General features: G+C 36.0%; 5 protein-coding genes across 10 annotated transcripts; 2 read left to right on the plus strand and 3 right to left on the minus strand.

Moving 5' to 3' along the window:
* Positions 1-74: 74 nt before the first annotated feature.
* Positions 75-4,535, minus strand: LOC122397571 (venom serine protease Bi-VSP-like). 3 transcript variants are annotated; one of them, XM_043396832.1, is made up of 7 exons: positions 4,353-4,535; positions 3,982-4,063; positions 1,409-1,707; positions 1,023-1,325; positions 786-887; positions 572-723; positions 75-497 (listed from the first exon to the last, which is right to left on the minus strand). In XM_043396832.1, the coding sequence occupies exons 2-7, from the start codon at positions 4,047-4,049 to the stop codon at positions 339-341; spliced, it is 1,083 nt and encodes a 360-aa protein (XP_043252767.1). In that variant the 5' UTR covers positions 4,050-4,063; positions 4,353-4,535; the 3' UTR covers positions 75-338. The 3 variants fall into 3 exon arrangements, with proteins under 3 accessions (XP_043252767.1, XP_043252759.1, XP_043252776.1); XM_043396824.1 differs by having other exon boundaries at positions 1,409-1,711; positions 3,986-4,063; positions 4,353-4,530; XM_043396841.1 differs by lacking the exon at positions 4,353-4,535 and having other exon boundaries at positions 1,409-1,711; positions 3,986-4,064.
* Positions 4,536-6,249: 1,714 nt separating this feature from the next.
* LOC122397821 (ectonucleotide pyrophosphatase/phosphodiesterase family member 5-like) lies at positions 6,250-10,392 on the minus strand. 3 transcript variants are annotated; one of them, XM_043397254.1, is made up of 9 exons: positions 9,757-10,392; positions 9,439-9,685; positions 9,251-9,349; positions 8,821-9,184; positions 8,511-8,720; positions 8,166-8,420; positions 7,998-8,094; positions 6,924-6,995; positions 6,250-6,791 (listed from the first exon to the last, which is right to left on the minus strand). In XM_043397254.1, exons 1-9 carry the CDS (start codon positions 9,885-9,887, stop codon positions 6,680-6,682), a joined length of 1,587 nt encoding a protein of 528 aa, XP_043253189.1. In that variant the 5' UTR covers positions 9,888-10,392; the 3' UTR covers positions 6,250-6,679. The 3 variants fall into 3 exon arrangements, 2 of the variants coding, with proteins under 2 accessions (XP_043253189.1, XP_043253197.1); XR_006259154.1 differs by having other exon boundaries at positions 6,719-6,791; positions 6,924-7,615; positions 9,757-10,388; XM_043397262.1 differs by having other exon boundaries at positions 6,250-7,615; positions 9,757-10,388.
* A 402-nt stretch (positions 10,393-10,794) lies between these two features.
* LOC122397837 (exosome complex component RRP41) lies at positions 10,795-12,064 on the plus strand. 2 transcript variants are annotated; one of them, XM_043397286.1, is made up of 4 exons: positions 10,795-10,955; positions 11,073-11,233; positions 11,307-11,609; positions 11,700-12,064. In XM_043397286.1, the coding sequence occupies exons 2-4, from the start codon at positions 11,147-11,149 to the stop codon at positions 12,042-12,044; spliced, it is 735 nt and encodes a 244-aa protein (XP_043253221.1). In that variant the 5' UTR covers positions 10,795-10,955; positions 11,073-11,146; the 3' UTR covers positions 12,045-12,064. The 2 variants fall into 2 exon arrangements, with proteins under 2 accessions (XP_043253221.1, XP_043253213.1); XM_043397278.1 differs by lacking the exon at positions 10,795-10,955 and having other exon boundaries at positions 10,963-11,233.
* Positions 12,065-12,159: 95 nt separating this feature from the next.
* Positions 12,160-14,395, minus strand: LOC122404537 (trifunctional enzyme subunit beta, mitochondrial). Its single transcript, XM_043408579.1, has 7 exons — positions 14,257-14,395; positions 13,846-14,014; positions 13,391-13,766; positions 13,137-13,311; positions 12,796-13,076; positions 12,415-12,720; positions 12,160-12,303 (listed from the first exon to the last, which is right to left on the minus strand). The coding sequence occupies exons 1-7, from the start codon at positions 14,309-14,311 to the stop codon at positions 12,259-12,261; spliced, it is 1,407 nt and encodes a 468-aa protein (XP_043264514.1). The 5' UTR covers positions 14,312-14,395; the 3' UTR covers positions 12,160-12,258.
* Positions 14,396-16,363: 1,968 nt separating this feature from the next.
* Positions 16,364-18,889, plus strand: LOC122396889 (protein asteroid-like). Its single transcript, XM_043395633.1, has 4 exons — positions 16,364-16,426; positions 17,457-17,648; positions 17,719-18,201; positions 18,295-18,889. The coding sequence occupies exons 1-4, from the start codon at positions 16,364-16,366 to the stop codon at positions 18,490-18,492; spliced, it is 936 nt and encodes a 311-aa protein (XP_043251568.1). The 3' UTR covers positions 18,493-18,889.
* The last annotated feature ends 658 nt before the right edge of the window (positions 18,890-19,547 follow it).

Genomic DNA, 19,547 nt, shown 5'->3' on the forward strand with positions numbered 1-19,547 from the left:
TGTATCCGTGTAAACTTACTTCTTTGTTCCAAACGTAGTGTGGCTTTATTTAGCGAAATAAACAGTTTTCGATGCTTTCAACATTGTCTCTTTTATTTACCCTTAAGGTATCGATAATAAATACAAGTACGTAACAAGCTATGACAAGCAGATTTGGGAAAGAATCACGTTCGGAGATGTCGTTCTTCTTCCAAGCGTTCCTAATACGTGAACTGTGAAACGCTCGCGTAAACTAGTAGCCGTTTCACACGGTTCGTGCACCTTAAGATTACGGTTTCGTGAGGCAGAAAATACTTTCAGGTACCAGAATCGTTCCGCGACGATCCAAAAACGAGGGATTACTGCATCGACGATGTAATGAAGTCGAGGAACTCGGTGACTTTGGTGTAGACACCGGGGTAACCGGGCTCGGCGCATTTATAACCGTACGAAACAACCCCTATCTGGTAGAAAGTTGATACGCCCTGGGGCAACATCAGAGGCCCTCCGCTGTCACCCTGCGGAAAATAATTGTTTAGATTGAATTTAAAAGGGCAAACACCACTGTGCAAGGTATCGAAAGTAAGCTTACCTGGCACGCATCTTTTCCTCCCTGCGCGTATCCGGCGCACAACACTCGATCGTCGATCACCGCGCTCGCGAATCTAGAATAAGCTTGTTTGCAATTGTCGGGACTGACTACCGGCACTTGCACTTCCAGGAGATCCGCGCTGGCTGGCCCTCCTAGAAAACCACAAGAAAAACGAATGAAACAACTGTGAAATCGTTGGATAAACGTGACTTACTGGTTCCTATCGCCCCCCATCCAGCGATGAAAGGGAAGTATCGCTCGAAATTCTTGCTTCGAAGAGGCTCCTTCACAGGTAGGCAAATGGGGTAAACGTAGCCTGAAAATTGCAATAATCAAGTGACATTTTCTACCTCTGTAATCAGTTCAGTTCAGTTTGTGGTGGTTCCAGTCTACAAATTTCCGGGGTTTCGAGTTTTATAGCGTATTAATAATTGTTCGATTCGACGCTTACTCGTAAACTGTACATCCTCCACCAGTCTGAGAACAGCGATATCGTTCGAAACCCTTGGCGAGCTGGTGTACCCAGGATGCACGATCTTCTGCTCGATCTCGATCTGGGCCGGTTGGGCCCCGTCGTCCTCTTTTTCCAAATTCAAGTCACCGATACGAACCACGTACAGATCGTCCCGTACCGCGCAGTGGGCAGCTGTCAGGACGTGTCTCGCCGATATCAGGGAACCCCCGCACAGCCATCTTGGTTTCGTTGGGTCTTTAATGCCGCGGTAGCCTAACGCGGCGATCCAGGGCCACGCACCTACGTTCCAACAAACCGTTTAAATACACGAAACCCACTGATATTTAATAATTTAATGCGTGAGTGTACTGAAAGACGCGTACCTAGCGACGCTGGCTCGCCACCGACCACTTTGGCGTGGCTGATGTTGCTGAAACCACAATGTGGTGGTTCCAGGGGCCCGTAGATCTTCTCTTCGACCACCTTACCATCTCTGGAAGGTTCCACTGTGTTCGCAGGGCAGCAAACCACCGCGTATCCGTTGTTGTTCGAGCAGATCGAACGTATTAGGAAATCTCTTGCCGCCAGACCATCGCGTAGCAGCAAACTCTTCAGAGGTTCGCATTGTCTGATGCTCAGACACACTCCTGGCTCGAAATTCGGCGTCACGCATCTCTGGCCAGCATCTTTACAAACCCACGATAGTCTAATTAAAACTTCATCTCGAGGTATTCAATTTCCAGATGTTAGAATTTTTATTGCTTCCTGTTTACGAAGTAATAAAAACAACACAGAATTTTAACCGTAATTAACATCCAGCAAACGTAATCGACGTATGCTCGAACGCCTCATTGTGCAATTTGTTATTACGCGTCATGACATATGTTTGAATAATACTCGGCTATTAGCACGACGACAATACAAAAACACATTCACGCTGAATAATAATTTTCCAACAGCGAGCCTAGGAATACCCGCGCGTAATCGAATTAACGAAATTCGTGAAATACACGACAAACATGAACGAATCATCCTTATTTCCTCGTACGAACTCGCTAAATTCTTATCTACTCTAAATAAACATTTCAAACGACGAATCGAAGATAACTTTTCGCCAGTTACTCACTGAACAAAAAAATTGAATTATTTCGTAAATCGAGAACGAAATTTATTGTAAAGATCATTTGTGTAGGTGTGGTATTAATATTTTCGAAAACGATCGTCGAACACGACTTGAACGAAATACTAATCGTTTTGTAGGTATCTACTCATTTCCCAGAGTCTAAGAAACAAGGAAACGCATAAATATTCCTGTTTTTTACGCGAGATGCAGGCCACGATTATGAATTTACGGATCGAATTCGAAATTAGTATTCGCCGTTTGAACGCAGCGAGGATTTCAGGGAACGCAACACGTAACACTTTGCACGTTAATCGATGATATGTCCCTGACGATTACACGCGAGCAAGAAATTATTAACAAGAATAAACGAACCCGACGGAGGATTCTAAAAAGAATATTCCCACGATTTTCAAAATCTGATCGCGAGTTAATCGAGCACCGAGTACCGGAAGATAAGAAACAGATAAAGAACCAAAATATTATCGCGCAATTATTCATTCGTTGACAAGAAATTATTTTTCCATCAAGGAATATCAGATTGTACGGCCAAACTTAAATGTCAGACTATGACAATTCTTCTTCCTGTCCGAAACTCGTTGTTTAAACAAAGTTGTTCGTGGAATACGAACGAACGAGGATCTGTGAGGCTTGCATAAATTTTAATCGATTCCGATTTGCGCGGAGAAGCAAATCTCGACGAGAGAACCTGATTGCAGATGACGTAAAGTTAGTGTTAATACTTAGGTTACACATCCGACAGTGAGTTATGGCTGTATTCGTCGGCCATAATGTGTAATTAAAGCAAATAAACTATGTTCGGACGATGTAAGATTACGGTATCCATCTTGGTCCACAACTGGGTCAACAATAATACGCGTCTTTGTAATAGATAAGACATTCGTGCTCGAAATAATTGGAGGACGAAGATGTAGGACAGCTCGTTGATCCGACGTTATAGATTTATTTATTTAAAAACTTTCCATAGCTGGACGGTGGATTCACCCGGCGTAATCGTACACTTGATCTATTACTTTCCTCCGCTGTGGCAATTTCGTTAGAACCGATCGAAAAAAATCTACATTTTATCGCGACTCGCGTAATACCAACTGACTCCAATTGACCTCCATCGTTGACCAGAGAGCGTGAACACTTGGTTCTCTCGGTTAGAAGGTCTTCGGGCCTTGATAGTGTTTGGACGATCGTACGTCATCGGTTGCTTAACTTTCTCGGTGAAAAGCGAAATGGAATCCCCGAAAAATCTTAATTTTAGGGAACCAGCTCCAATCTTGGCAAACCAGAGTAACGATATTTATCAAATTACTTCGAATTACTGAGAAATGAATTTTCTTACAAATTGAGAAACATATTAAAATCGTTTCAACGTCCTGCAATTATTTCGAGCACACTGTTGTTTGAGGTTTCAATTTGTAGAAAGTTCTCCATTTCACCGAGGGACTTTCTTCGCGTCAACGTTCTCCGTATTAACGGTTACCGTTGATATTACATAACAGTGTAAAATTATACAACTCGCCTATCGCGTGCGATTCATTCGAACAACCTCGAACTTTAAGTAAACATTATCTATCGCGTGAGAAACGCTCAGCATCTCGAGATTAGCTGGAAACGATGAAACTTAAAGCTGGTACGAGCCATTACCGCGCCAAGTATCGTTTCTTCGACCGTTTAACGGATAGTCGCCAAGGATCTGTGTTTTTCAACCGAAACGATTATCTGAAACAGTCGGTTTCTCGTTTCGAAAAAAGTTTACGCGGGTGACGCGACCGTGATGGAACGTTAATTGTTCGCGTTTGCAAAAAGCCAATCAAAAACTGCAAACCTTGAGCAGACACGTGCACCAATGGATGCAGCAGGGCAATTAACGCCAAACACTCGAACAACATCTCGGGGATTTGTCCTGTAACAAAATTAAACCCGACGAATTGAAACCAAGTACACGATCGATTTAAAAAACGATCGAATTAAGAGACGCTTCGACCGAAAGATAACATTGATAACGTTTCCTATATGCATTAGCTTTTAAGCTTGTTTCGATCATCGAATTAATATTTTCTCGTCTATCATCACATAAGAAAATCGTTCCCGATAAAATTAGAGCACTCTGATTGAATTCGAGACTCGTATCGACTCGAAAGTTAAGTTTCCGCGCGCAAAACAATTCGAAACTATCACAAACTGTCACGAACCTCCTTTGGACGCTCTCGGTGATCGACTGACACTGAGACTCGCGTATCACCGGTACCCACGCTTAATAAAACACCAGAAATCCTCAACGATCTATCACGCAAGCGCTGCACTTATCGTCGTCGCGTAAAAACAACGTGTCCCTCGATCGTTTATCCCGATCGAGCGAATCGCGTCCAGTTTCATCCGAATTATTACGCTGAAAAGCATTTTTCCATCGTCGACGAAATTCACCGAATCGTAGCGCCTCCGTAATTCGTCAAAACATCGTATCTATCCGCGATTAGCATATATGCAAATGGAAAACGAAAGGAAAAAAGCAGAAACGCTCGATCACGCGGCGATCCCATGCTACACATTTGCATTAATTGTCTTGGGAAGCAAAGACTAATGGGAATGTCAATTATCAGCTTCGACTTCGCTGGAATTTCGAGAGTATTGGCTCTGGCGATCGCAAACATTGACATTATAAGACTCCAGTGGAAATACGAAGGAGGCTCGATACGTGGGTTTAACACTGACCAATTTCTACAAAATTGTTCGTGAACAATTATTATAGAATTCGTGGTTCCTGCGTTTTAAACCAGTGTATGGATCTCGAACGGGAATTGCGTTTGCAAATTCCCTGGGAGAACGTGAAATAGAATAAAAATGTAAGCGATCCTTGGATAGTTGAATCACGCGTGGCCTCTGGTTTCTCCGAGTGAAATGTTTTATACACTGTATCGAAAGTAATCGCGCGCGTAACGCGTTTCTGCGAACTCTGACGTCGAGATTCACGGAGATTTCAATGCCTGAGCGTGACGCGTGACGCCTACGTTCTGCACCGTCGCGCGCGACCATTTAATTCTGGCGACGATAAGCAAAATTTGTATCTTGATAAAAATTTCGACCCGCGAGCAAAAAGCAAAACAATTCTTGATCCGTTCATTCAATGGGAATCCTTTCATTCAACGAAAGTTGTAATCTTAATTAAGGTTCAACGTTTCAACCGCAGTTAAACGAATCGTTACGCGATTATTTTAAAAAAAGCTTAGATATGACGCGACGATTTATTTCCAGTGTTTCCCTAATTTCGATACAAGGTCGTAGTAATTAGAACGCTTCCCGTTTATTATGCAGGCTGTGAAAATAATTGCCAAGTGTATCGTGATAATTGCGGTACATTAGCCAAAGTTCCGGATCGTTCTGCACGGTGTAACATCAATGAAACAAATTCTAAAAATGAATACAATACATATTATGTGTACGGGTTACACCAAAGTCCGTTAGCTCCATTTTCCAACCACTCGTACTGCAGCATTGTTCCCTTTATTTTTACAACAGAGTTAAAAACGTGTTACTATGAGATACGTGAACTTTGAAATAATCATTTTGCCTTACAGTGAACATCCATCTTCATGGGACAGCTATGTTATCGCGGCTCGTAAACGCGTAGGCTCGATGATCGACAGTTTCAGAATTACATAAATCTTCGAACCCCAGTTCATTTATTATTTGTCGTTTCTTCTTTTTTTAACGAAGATTAATTATACTGTAGAATGTTCGTTACGCTCGTTCGAAGCGCGACAGTGACTTCATTCACGATGCAATAAATTTAGAATATTTTATCATGGCGATTAGAACTTTGCAGATGATAATATAATAATGAGACATATTAAATTGTGGCAAAGTGTGGCATCGAAAATGCGGAGTGCGTTCGACCTCAACCTCGTTCGAATGCAGGCCATCCTTTCCTTGTATCAGACTTAAATCATTGAAATAAAATTTATTGGTACAGGAAATGTTAAATTTATTGTAGGAATTCGGATTGTAAAGTTTTGGGCGGGTTTGATCAATATACGTTGGTTTTTTATGTAATAGCATTCATTTACACTTGATATATGTACATATGAGCATTATACAATTGTTGTACAAGTATGACGAGTTTATTTGAATTATCTTACAGTCTATATTCTGAAATGGTACTATCCGTATCGGTTTGTTACGATTTCATTTGTGTAGTTTTACCAAATGTTGTTCGTACGACTTTCAAGTATTGCATTATACCGTCTGCACGCAGCTCGTATCTTACGTTCTAATCATAAAATACCATTCGTTACGATGGTTATACAGTCTAAAAGGATAAAAAGTTCATGAGATGTACTTAACGAAAACTCATAAAAATCTGTATACCTAATACAATAACTAATATGATTGTTCACATATATAAGTACGTTATTCAGAGATTTGTCTAAAGATGTAAATTTTCATTATCACAGAAGTATTTTCTCATTTATATGTATCGTTAAAAGTAATACGATTGATCATACGATGTACAAAACATATGTCATCTACAATGAAAAAGGGATTTCCTATATTTAATATTCCCCCTATTTGCATACGAATGTCTACTATTCGTGTGGCATGAAAGTATGAATAAATCTGGGAAATGGTTTAATCTGGAAAGAAAAATACGTATATTATTAATATTTTCATTTCCGATGTTTTGTTTTCTGCGTATGGAAATAATTAATCCATCATAAACATGAAGCAGAAAGTAAACGTTTGGAAACAAATCTTTGTAAATTTACTTGCAAGTAGCATTTTGACTATCGTGTTTTTCATCCCAATGGTACTGTGCTTCCAAATCTTCCAGTATTCTTCTAAAAACAAAAGGTCTCGTTATTTTGTTTAGCTGTAATATTAAAAGAAAACAGAAATTATGAACAAAATGCCACAGGAAAGTATCGTATTATACATTATATTTTTTCTCCGAATTTCCAAATTTTATCTCCTATAACCATATAAATGAGAAATATATGTTTGCTTCCCTGTCAAAGAATTATTTCTAATTTTCTTGTGCATTAATGTGCAATTCATAGATTAAAAATTTTTGCGTACATTTTACTAATGTACCATTAATCACTAACAAAATCTATTACATGCTTTTATACGAATTTAAAAATTTGCATTCGTAATATAATTATTATTAATTGTACGATTAATGAATTAGTATATAAGACTGTTAATTGTTAAAAAAAGAAAGAAAGCTCTACATAAATGTATTACTACTTTTTAAAATCTGACAAAATAAGACTTCATTTATAAGAAATGAGATTAACATTTCTTTATTTATTCTGTATAGAGATGCTACTATTTCGCAGTATGCCTTCTTTTTTTTTTGTTAACCCATTCCGTTTAACTATTGTATAATATGAAAATAATGTTTCATCTATTTGCTTGTTTACTTTACACATATTATCCATCCACTGGATAATATCTCCTGAAAAATTAAAATACCAATATTACATTGTTATAATGTACTTCAAAATTCAACTTTAAACATCTAAAATTATGGTCATAAGAAGACCAACTTTAGTTTCCCGTTAATTGTACTCGTTTTTGCATAATTTAATAAAACTGTGGCGGCTTGAAAGAAACTCTGCCTGGCTACAGTGGGTTCATCAATAAAGCAACCCTAACCCTAAGGCCCTTAGATGCAGGGACATTAAATAAATAATCAGTCGAGGAATGTGTACATATACGAATAAGTGGTCGGAATACTTGTGAGAAAAATAAAAGACGCCCATCCCTCTATCGACGAGTGCGAGAAGCGCCGCCACAGAACAGAAAAAATAAATAGTTTGAAATAGGTCTCCACTTACCTATAACTCTTCGCTCCTAATCGTCGTTTCCGCATATAAAACATTATAATTGATCCTATAATTCCTACCATTGTCATAGAGATAGTGGTTGCTACAACTAAACCCACAATAGATATATGAAAACTGTAGACACGTTGAATAGTAATAGGTAACATAACCTTCACTTACATATCATTCTGTAAGCGATGATCGTAATATCTAGTTGGTGTTTCTTAAGGCACTTTGTTACATGCGATAGAGTGCCATTTACTGTTGGGCACTCTAACTCAAGTATCTTACAAAATAGGGGGAATAAGTCTATGTTGTTGAAGGGTTCCAATTTACATTTGGGGATAAATGCAGGACCTTTTGCAAAAAAGAATGGATGCATTTCTAACGCTGCATTATCGTAACCATGTAAACCAAACTCCGAGTCGGCATTTACTAAAAATAAATATTACGTTTGGCAATGCATAAAGCTTATACATTTCGATAGTTTCGACATATCGGTTATCGATTCGATATTATGATTACCTGTAATATTAAATTTCGTTTTATAATATTCTATAGCTTCAAGAAGATTTTGGAATGCATATCCAACTTCTGCAATAACAAAAATAGGACCAACTCGTGTATTGTTTCCATAATGATACTTTTGAGGAATTTCCTCTCTTTTATAAACCTTGAATGTCTTTATTTCCTCTGATGCTTGTTTCAGTGCTTGATAAATTTCATCTTCTTTACCTAGAAAAATAAAATTTGTTTTGATCGCACTTTATGAGTCCGCGAAAATTTGACAAATCTTTACGAAAATTATACAAATCAAGTTAGCAAGCCAAAATACCTGAATTAGGAAAAATATGTAAACCCGGCGAGGTACCCACAAATTTGTAATCGGAGCTGTTAACATATTTCGTTAGATCTATTATCCTGTCTAATTTAACAGATGCCATTCCATGATCACTTAAATGAACAACGTTTAGATCGTGTAAACCATGTTGATCTATTTTATCATGCAGATACTTAGTTATGTTGTCTAATTTCCTAAGAATATTGTTAAATGCAGGGCTGTTTATTCCAACACCATGACCATGATAATCTGGTTCCTCGATATACATTATTCCAAAGTTTATTGGATGCGTAGGATGGACAAACCATGATATTAAAGTATCTATTCTTTCTTCCCAAGGTATGGTTTCTTTGAAATTCTAAAAGGAAATATAAAGTATTATTTCAATTAAAATTTTAATTATAATTTCCTAACAAAAAGCTACCTCTGAAAATGTAGGAGAAATTCCTTGGTACTCAAATATCCCACCAGGCCACATCATTGTACCACTCCTTCTTTGAGCACCTGCTTTCTCATTAACAGTCTGTTGCAATAAAAAAATGTATGGGCTTTATAAAATTAAATACTCACAAGTACTTTTACATACTACATTCATCATTATTTTCTACATACCCAAATAGGAAGAACATTATTACCATAGTGATACAGATTGTAAGAATACTTTGTTGTATTTCCTGAAACAGGATCATAAAATTCATTATCCACAACACCATGTGATTCTGCATACAACCCTGTAGCCATTGTTTGGTGATTGGGAAATGTTTTTGTTACAAAGATGTTCATTATATAATCAGTGTGCGTGCTTTCGTGTTTTAATTTGTTCATAAAAGGAGTTAGATTTCTGTTAAAATAATCATATCTGTAAAGCACACAATTGATTAGTACAATACTTGTTCCTAAGTTAGAGAATAAGGAAGTCATATATTGTACCTGAATGCATCGTACGAAACCACCAGTAACTTTGGATGCTGGGATATCAACAATCCATCTTTGACATTAATCAACATAATGAACATTAAAATAAACATGATTACAGAATTCATGATGATCAAATCTTGCATCAATAAACTTGGTCTCTGGCAAGAAGGGATGTTATCCTATTTGGTTGGTGGTTGTTGCACTATTCTCTTCATAGTTTCAAAGCTGTCTTAACGATGTGTCTTGGTCTGTCTAAATTTAGAAATACAAATGTCTGTGACAGCGATAATTGTCACAAACAGAATCTATCTTTTTTTTTTTTTGTTATCAAAGGTATCTCTTCTCAACCACTCTTTTGAAACATGCACGTAGAAACATTGTGTAAGATTTTGTTGCTCTTTAAAAACTTCATCGAATTATAGAGACTACAGATTATCCGATGTTAGCTAGCACGATAAAAATTCGAAATGTTTGCCAATTTTACGGCACCACCATTTGCCAAATATGTATGTAGCTATCGTTTTTCCTCGTATCTCATGAACTATGGAAGTAAAAGAGGAATGACAGCTACCCCTACTAACGCACGCGTAATACGGCTACTGCTACTACATGTTAGGTGAATGGAATCACAAGGTCAATCTGATTAGAAAAAATCGATAAAATAAAGTCATCTGAACCTCGGTCGAACGTCATTAACTACACATAGATAAAGGAGCGTACACTGGCGATGTGTACTCGAAGTGATAACTGGTTTTACAATACTGTACGGAGACCGTATAGTTATATTTAATTCGGCAGAACCAAAGCCCCAAGCAAATAATATCACGAAACAGCGACAGAAATTTCTCTGTATCTCTTACCAGAAATGTATCGTTAAGTATACATAGTAGATTTAAAAACAAAAAGCCGCGATAAACAATTAAAAACCACACCAGCGTTAAAATAAATAACTTATACCTGATAGTGGGTCTATACAATACTTAGTCTATGATTTATGCCCTCGATATCGTGCCATCTACGGCAGAACCTCTGAGTTAGTCGAAAAATACTACTATGTACTTCGTAAACAAAATTTCAACGAAATACATTTAAAAAAATACGCATTGTTTGTATTTCGAAACATTAAATCCTCCAATCCGTTCAGGAGTTATGATGTTTTAAAGATTAGCATAGGATGCGAATGTAGAATAAGGTGTTCTGGTGCAGACCAGGTTCGTCGTTACTAGTGTCGTCGTCGATGCGCTCGATTACGCCAAATCTGGCCACACTGGTCCTGTAGTATTTTCCTCTTAATGTTACCTTTATTTTTTTAAAAATGATTGAGACAGACAGCAGTCAAGATCAAAATGGATTACGGTCAGATGGTAGACGTGCATTAGAATTAAGACAAATTCGAATAAAAATGGGAGTATTTGGTCAAGCTGATGGTAGTTCCTATATTGAACATGGTAATACTAAGGTTTTAGCCACGGTGTACGGACCACATCAGGTTAATATTTGGTTTTCTCCAACATTAATGTATAACAAATTTTTCATTTATTATCTGCGTTATAATTGTACAGCCACGGGGTTCTGTGGGAAGAGGTTCAGGTAAGGTTACGAAAGGCATAGTAAATTGTCAGTACAGTATGGCGGTATTCAGTTTATCTTCTGGAGAACGCAAACGAAAACCAAGGGGTGACAGAAAATCGCAAGAACGATCGCTACAGTTAAAACACGCTATGGAAGCAATAATACATCTAGAATTATATCCACGTTCGCAAATAGATATTTATGTTGAAATGTTACAAGTTGATGGAAGCGATTTCTGTGCATCCGTGAATGCAGCTACTCTCGCATTGATCGATGCGGGAATTCCTATCAAGGTGTGATATTAAAATTAAAAAATATTTTCATAATTTTGATTAAATTGAATTTTATCTAATAAATTATTTATTATTATTATTGTTTCATAGAATTATGCTGTAGGGTGCACCGTGACATTAATCAATATACCATCTCTGGAAGATTATGATAAAACACTGGGAACAGGAGTGTTAGATGCAAATTATGTAGAAGAATGTGCTCCTGGTGTTACTCTCTCTGTTGTTGCATTACCAGATAGCGATACTGTATCAAAAGATGGCTTAATAGTAGTAGCACAAGGAGCAGGACAACGATTACATTTGTCACATCTTGAATCTTTAAAAGCACGTGTATTATATGGATGCCAAGACATAAAAGCTATTTTAGACCATTCTGTTAGGCATTATTTAACAGAACAATCTCTTCCTTCACTTTTTCATGTTACATTAGATTAAAAATCAAAATAGAAAAATTGTACACAAATACATAATATTATAAACAGTATATTTAAACATTCTTTTTATAAAAAATTGTATACAAAAGTTTCCATATAAAATTGACTTTCTCCTGGAAAATATATATATATTTTATTATATAATTTACTTATATTTTGTACATATTTTTTACAGTTAGTAACTGTCTATTTCTTCAGTTAATTTTTGTTATATTTCAAATTTTTGCTGCAGGATATCTTTCCATGATCATGCCTACACCCTGCAATTTATATGATTATTTCTTTAAATGAATTTTGTTTCATACAATACTTAAAAAAAGGAAGAAAAATATGAGAATAAGTTTTGTGGCAATTATTTTTAGTTGTCTTACCTGACCACCGGCTGCACAAGCCGCAATCAATCCAAATTGTTGATCTTCTCTGATAAGTCGATTAGCGGTATGCGTAGCTAATCGAACTCCAGTTGCTGCAAATGGATGTCCAATTGATAAAGATCCACCCCATGCGTTCCATTTGTTAAGATCGGGTACTCCGACTTTTCCAGATCTACCCAAGTAATTTTGTGCAAACCAATCAGAATCCATTGCTTTTAAGTTAGCCAAAATTTGTCCAGCAAAAGCTTCGTGTATTTCCCACACTCCAATGTCTTTTACATTCAATTTAGCTTTTTGTAACACCTGTAAATTGAAAATACATAAAAGTACTAAGATCTTCATCAATTTTTAATACACACGAAATAGAAAATATTTAACCTTCGGTATTGCGTACGTTGGTCCTAAAAGTAACTGGTCAATTGGATCTTGGGAGACATAAGTGAAATTTCTTAAGTATGCTTTTGGAGTAAGGCCAAGTTGAAGAGCTCTATCTTCTGTCATTATTAAAGCTGCAGATGCTCCATCGGTTAAGAAGGAAGCATTAGCAGCAGTTACAACTCCATATGGCTTGACAAATGCTGGTTTTAACTTTTCTAATTGCTCAAGCGTAGAAACACGAATGCCATTATCTTTATCTACCACCTGACTTACATTTGGAACTGAAAAAGATATTAAAATTAATCGAATAATTTCTGTTATTATAACTTAACTATCACTACCTTTGTAAGGGCTCAAATCTGTAAAATATCCTTGTTGTTGAGCTTTAGCAGCTAAAGTGTGCGAACGTAAAGCATACTCGTCCTGTTCCTTTCTGGATACATTAAATGCAGCTGCCAATCTATCACAACTGTGCCCCATCACCTCTCCGCTAGAAAATTCTGCTACAGCAGGCAACTGCATTTATATATAATTTTCATTAATTACGATACATACATGTTTCCAAAATGTTCTATTGTCATACAGGATAACATACATCTGGTACAAAATGTGCTGGTCTAATGCTAGTAAGAAGACTTAATTTTTGTCCAACTGTTTTTGCTTTGTTGGCTTGTAACATTAAAGATCGCATACGTCGGCTATGCCTAATTGGTATGTCTGTCATAAATTCAACTCCACCGGCAATAATTACATCGTATGCACCGCAGGCAATCAAACCCATACCAGTTGTAAGTGCTTGGTTGCTACTGATGCATGCCATAGTTACTGTATGTGCAGGAGTACGATCACTGTATCCAGCTCCTAAAGCTGCTTCTCTGCCAATATTCGAAGTTCGTACTTCTTGCATTACTGTACCATAAACTATATATTCGACTACTTCTTTGGGAAACCCAATTTTTCTTTGTAAAGCCCTTGTAATAAAAAAATACATTAAATCGATATAAGTTCCTAATATGGAAAATAAAAGGATACATATTAAAATTGACATACACCAATGAATGTTTTGCAAGATCGTATGCTATTAAGTTTTTATAACTTGTTCCAGATTGCAAAAATGGTGTTCTAACACCATCAATAAACACTATATTCTTAACAACATTATTAGTTTTAGTTGCATACGATTTATTTACTATTACTTTCCAATAATTTGTAGTAGTACCTAATACAAAAAATGAATTATATTTCAGTAAATAACAATTCAATTATATATATATTATAGATAAAGAAAAGTAATTATTCTTATCTAATTAGTCATTAATAGACCAAAGTATTTTTTGTGTTTTTCTTAATGTGCATTGTGTCTTCCAGTACTGTACTTTGTACCCACATTATTAAAAATAGCAATATCTATCACATTTAAATTATACTTAATTTTATATATTATGAAATAATTTATCATACCATATTTAACAAGTCCTTGCTTTAGTGCAAAGCTACTTTTTACAAAGGACATCATTCTTTTAATTAACACAGATATACAAATTGTCAAGTAAAATTTTATTATGTGCTTCGATGGCTCTCTACGTTCTGTTTGCTTATATCAACTATATGAACGAAAGTTCAACTTGACCAGTGATGCCAGAAAAGCACCGTCGGGTGCACACTCACACATGCTAGATACGCGTACGTGAGCTCGTGGAGTTTCGGAAAGACGACAAAGGCAAACTGACGCATGCCCTCTTTCTCGATTCTCCCACTTCCTCTTTCTCCCACACAACTGAAATCCGACCTCCAGTCAACGGCATACGATTTGGATTCTCGACTGCCCAGGCATTTTTACTTTCCGACCTATGTAGGCGCACATAAGCAAAGTACCCATAACGAAAAAAAAATTTTGTAAAATTTATTTTACGGAAATACACGTTTTAAGACCTCCTGATCATATTTTAATTATTGAAAAAAAAGAAATTTTTTTTTATTCCCATGTATGAGCACACATATGTATATTATTAATACGATTTTTGAAAATAAATAAAGTAAAACTTATCTCATTGAAATTTTTTCTAGAAGTTGAGCTGATGAATACCTAGAAAAAAGTATTAGACAACATTTAATTTTGATTTCGATTAAAAATCAAATTTATATTGTTTTAAATTCGCAGCCATTAGCTCGGTGTTACCCATAATGAAGAAATTGTTCTTCAAAGGTAACACCGATTACCAGGTCTCACCACGAGGAGGTTGCTGCGAGTGGAGACCCAAAGTGAGATCGATGGAACAAAGTTCGATCGACCTTCCTTTTTACACACTAGATTACGCAAAAAAAAAGATGCCAAGTAATTACTGTTCTAAAACAAAGGAGGAAGCTAAATTATGGGAGACGCGACACGACGAAACGCGACACAATACTGCACAGTGCAGTAGGAATATGAGGTGCGACACGTACCGAATAGCGGGTCAAAAGGGGCAGCTCGTTGCCTCTCAGCGAGTCCAATTGAAGGGGAGGAGAATCGACGCACCAGACACGGGTTCTCCATTTCTCCCACGCATCCTGCTGGGAGCCCGTAGGACCCAACCCGGGACGTCTGACATAGGAGAGAGATCCTGAGTCGGGGCTACCGCAGACAGGAACAGGTCCCCTCTACGGCCGATGACTCTTTCCCTAGAATTGTCTCACCAGAGGACGGCAACCGACCCTTCGAACCATCTAAACGGCCGATCACTTGCTTTCTACATTAAAGCAGCGGTGACCGGAGAAACGAGACTGGAAAAGAAGCTATTAATTCATTCATTACTTGGCAATCTACGCAGTAACTAAAATAATATACAATGTAAATTGAAAATTAACGTCGTAGGTGGAATTGAGAATTAATGTGAATTAATGGAATATAGGAAACATCGGAAAAACAAGGAAAACAAGGAAAAAGAAAAATTCGACGTTAATTTTTACATTCGCGCCGCGCCTTAAAATTAATCGCTTACGTTTAACGATGAATCCGACGTCATCTGTTGGCGATCTAGAAATTGACCTGCATAAAAACTAACGTAAAAATTAATAGGTACATATTAATAATACATGTACACAAATATAACCTAAATAACAAATCGAAATCAAAACCAAAACATAATAGGAATTGACCAACCCAACGCAGTAAGATAAAGAAACGAATTAATAGAAAAAAAACAAACCAACGATGTGCAATAATAGATTAATTTGGAAAAGAGAACAACCCATCGAAGCGTAAGACGAATAACAGAAAAATTGGAAAAATATCAACCCAACGATGTATAGATAAAACCTGAAAGGAAAATAATTGAATAAATTAGTGGAAGGAACAACCCAAATATGTACAACAATACCTATATACCTATACATATACATAAAAAGGAAGAAAAACACAATACATGGATTAGTTATATTAATATTAGTTACGTGTATACCAAACGGTGATCCTTTTCTTCCTGGTCACCATCGCAGAAGATATCTGAAACAGAAAAAAAAAACGCGTGACAGTACCCCCGGCGGTTCCAGGAGTACTGAAAAAATTTGCCCAGTTGTGTCCACTTTTATGCAGTCAAGCCAAAGTATCAACGAGCCAATCAGCAGCCAGTCCGCTGGGGGCGACACTCCGGTAGGGCGACACTTGCTTCACCTAAGTTTATAAGAGACCCCTGTGGCTCGCGCGGGGGAGTTATCTCCCAACCACCAAACAAGACGGACTGAGAAGATGGCGGCCAAGAAGATGTTTCACGAGCAGCGGCCAAGGGACAAAACCGGTCTTTTTAAAGACCAAGAAAATCTCATTTGTGGGAACAACTTATGCAATGAACTGAACAACTTTTATATTTAACAAACTCAGAGACACTTTACATCTCTGTTTTGTAACAACTTTTATATTTAACAATTCAGAGACACTTTACATCACTGTTTTGTAACAACTTTTATATTTAACAATTCAGAGACACTTTACATCACTGTTTTGTAACAACTTTTATATTTAACAACTCAGAGACACTTTACATCTCTGTTTTGTAACAACTTTTATATTTAACAACTCAGAGACACTTTACATCTCTGTTTTGTAACAACTTTTATATTTAACAATTCAGAGACACTTTACATCTCTGTTTTGTAACAACTTTTATATTTAACAACTCAGAGACACTTTACATCTCTGTTATGGAATAACTTATGCAATAAAACTGAACATGGTATATTTGCCTATACATATAGGAAGGAAATTCGTCGTTAGTATTGTCGCCCGTCAATGCACTTAATTATGCAAAATCAGTATACTATCTAATTTTATTTTTTATTATACCGGTTTGTAATATCGTAAAGATCAATGCAAAAACATTATGTACAGCTCTTGTATTTCTTTGATTTATCCAAGTAGTCAAAGTATAATATTTTACAAACTTTTGATTCAAATAAAATAACGAATGACACAAAATTTGAGTACCTGTTACATGCAACCTATGTATAAATGCATAATAACTAATATTGATATACGCATAACGAACTTAGTTTGTGATATTAAACATTAAGAAAAGTGTAAATTAATAAATAGGTTTCAAAATAGGTATTCCAGGTTTAACAACTTTCATAAACAATTGTTCAGGGTTATTTGGAATATTTCGAGCTACGTGATATGTATTTAGTTATTTAGCTGTCAAATATATAATTCGTACAAGTGCAATTGTGTTTTTGGGGGTGATTACGATAAATACGCTCAACGAGTATCGGATTTTTTTGACGATTTGTTAAAGTGCAATGCTGTACCATTAGTTTTGATCGATGGTGGTTGCGAGGATAAGAAACTGCAAACAGTTATATCTAGAACTAGAGAAAAGGTTCGTACAGCATCATCTTATTCTCCGATCTGTCAACAGAAAATAAAATTTTTGTCCTTTACATATTTAGGAAGTTTTCAACGATGTTACGAGAAAGAAGAATGTTCGTCATGTGCAATGCTTATTCGAAGCTGATAATGCTATAGCTACTGTAGCAAGGGTATTGAATTGTCCTGTATTGAGTTATGATTCAGATTTGTATGTGTTTGGGACATTGTACATACCATTTGATACATTGGACAATTACACGGTGAAAAGTTCAACTGGAAATAGTTACACAAAATGTTGTAAAATTTATAAAGTTGAACACTTATTAAATTCTTATAGAGGTTTAAGTCAATCTACACTGCCATTAGCTGCAATAATACTAGGCAATGATTATGTAAAACGTGGTACATTTAGAAACTTCTTTCGTTATTTAAAGTTACGACGAATAACAAGAAAAAGGTATAGTAATCGACAGTATTGTATAGAAGCAACTTTACAATGTTTGAGCGGATTTTACACCTTGGACAAAGCAGTCATTGGAATACTATGTAGATCACCTAAAACCGTAAGACAAAAAATATTAAGCATAATAGAAATCAATATAAATGGCTATACAAATGCATCTACAGAAATACTTGTTCCATTGGGGTTTTTACAGGAATATGCAGCTCGTGCCACAACACATTCCATAAACAGAATTTTTAAATTTGATGGAGATGTTAATAGTCTAATGTACATGGAAGAAACTGATAAAAATGGAGACTTTGAATCATCCGAAGAAGAAGAAGAAGAAGAGGAAGAAGACGAAGTTGAAATATTAGACATGCTTAAAGGGGTCAGAATCTGCTACCACTAATGCACTAGCTAATGTACCTAATTTGTTTGTAGATGAATTTCTTATGGGCAATTATCCTGCATATTTTATGGACTTGTTGGTTCGACGTTTATATATTTGTCCTGTACAAATAGAGGATTATTCCTATCCATTGAGCAATGTAATAAGTTTAAAAATTATTAGAGTTATATATGCATTTCTGCAATCAGGAACGAATAGAAGGAGAGGTTTCATGAAATACATGATGAGAGACTGTAATAAAAAGCTTAAATGTTACGAACCAGAAGGCACTGACACTAAATTTTCTTCCCCATTACTGTCCCTATCTAATCTTAGAGAAGTACCATTAACGAGTCCAGGATTAAAAAATAATGTACAAACATGCGTCATTGATTTTTCATTACCATTTGAATTTAAATTCAAGTTATATAGACACAAATATATAAGCAAAACCCATATTGAATGAAAAATTGACACGTAAATACACGTTTCAAGACCCCCTGATCATGTTTGACATGAAACAATACTTTGGAAATAAATCGTTAGAATATAGTTTATCAAGTAAGACTTTCGAAATTATTTTCAAACGATTTATTTTCTAATTGTTCTACTATTTCAAATAATAATTTTTTGATTTTATAGCAAAGAATGTTTATTTAATATCAATTCAATAAATTCAATTTGTATTTGTACATTTTTCGCCTATTTAGGCAAACATACCATGTTCAGTTTTATTGCATAAGTTGTTCCATAACAGAGATGTAAAGTGTCTCTGAGTTGTTAAATATAAAAGTTGTTCCAAAACAGAGATCTAAAAAGTCTCTAAGTTGTTAAATATAAAAGTTATTCCAAAACAGAGATGTAAAAAGTCTGAGTTGTTAAATATAAAAGTTGTTCAGTTTAGCGGTTCCCACAAATGAGATTTTCTTGGTCTTTAAAAAGACCGGTTTGTCCTTTGGCCGCTTATTTTATTCCTGTAAAAACCCCAATGGAACAAGTATTTCTGTAGATGCATTTGTATAGCCATTTATATTGATTTCTATTATGCTTAATATTTTTTGTCTTACGGTTTTAGG

This window comes from Colletes gigas, unplaced genomic scaffold, assembly GCF_013123115.1.
Source record: "Colletes gigas isolate AHSC1104 unplaced genomic scaffold, ASM1312311v1 Colletes_gigas_Sc00001, whole genome shotgun sequence".
NCBI classification, from domain to species: Eukaryota; Metazoa; Arthropoda; class Insecta; order Hymenoptera; family Colletidae; genus Colletes; species Colletes gigas.

Excerpts from the sequence above, each read along its gene's own strand:
- LOC122397571 (XM_043396832.1), bottom strand. The coding sequence starts at position 4,049 with ATGTTGTTCGAGTGTTTGGCGTTAATTGCCCTGCTGCATCCATTGGTG. Across the intron at positions 1,708-3,981 it reads CACGTGTCTGCTCAAGGTTT|TGGCCAGAGATGCGTGACGC; the intron begins GCAGTTTTTGAT and ends TTGTAAAGATGC. Across the intron at positions 1,326-1,408 it reads TGGCGAGCCAGCGTCGCTAG|GTGCGTGGCCCTGGATCGCC; the intron begins GTACGCGTCTTT and ends GTTGGAACGTAG.
- LOC122397821 (XM_043397254.1), bottom strand. The coding sequence starts at position 9,887 with ATGCAAGATTTGATCATCATGAATTCTGTAATCATGTTTATTTTAATG. Across the intron at positions 9,185-9,250 it reads TTTCTCCTACATTTTCAGAG|AATTTCAAAGAAACCATACC; the intron begins GTAGCTTTTTGT and ends ATTTCCTTTTAG. Across the intron at positions 8,421-8,510 it reads AACGAAATTTAATATTACAG|TAAATGCCGACTCGGAGTTT; the intron begins GTAATCATAATA and ends ATTTATTTTTAG.
- LOC122397837 (XM_043397278.1), top strand. The coding sequence starts at position 11,060 with ATGATTGAGACAGACAGCAGTCAAGATCAAAATGGATTACGGTCAGAT. Across the intron at positions 11,234-11,306 it reads CGGTGTACGGACCACATCAG|CCACGGGGTTCTGTGGGAAG; the intron begins GTTAATATTTGG and ends ATAATTGTACAG. Across the intron at positions 11,610-11,699 it reads ATGCGGGAATTCCTATCAAG|AATTATGCTGTAGGGTGCAC; the intron begins GTGTGATATTAA and ends ATTGTTTCATAG.
- LOC122404537 (XM_043408579.1), bottom strand. The coding sequence starts at position 14,311 with ATGATGTCCTTTGTAAAAAGTAGCTTTGCACTAAAGCAAGGACTTGTT. Across the intron at positions 13,767-13,845 it reads CTTGCAAAACATTCATTGGT|GGCTTTACAAAGAAAAATTG; the intron begins GTATGTCAATTT and ends TTTTATTACAAG. Across the intron at positions 12,304-12,414 it reads CTTGTGCAGCCGGTGGTCAG|GGTGTAGGCATGATCATGGA; the intron begins GTAAGACAACTA and ends TATAAATTGCAG.
- LOC122396889 (XM_043395633.1), top strand. The coding sequence starts at position 16,364 with ATGCAGTCAAGCCAAAGTATCAACGAGCCAATCAGCAGCCAGTCCGCT. Across the intron at positions 17,649-17,718 it reads TATCTAGAACTAGAGAAAAG|GAAGTTTTCAACGATGTTAC; the intron begins GTTCGTACAGCA and ends TTACATATTTAG. Across the intron at positions 18,202-18,294 it reads TATGTAGATCACCTAAAACC|GAATATGCAGCTCGTGCCAC; the intron begins GTAAGACAAAAA and ends GGGTTTTTACAG.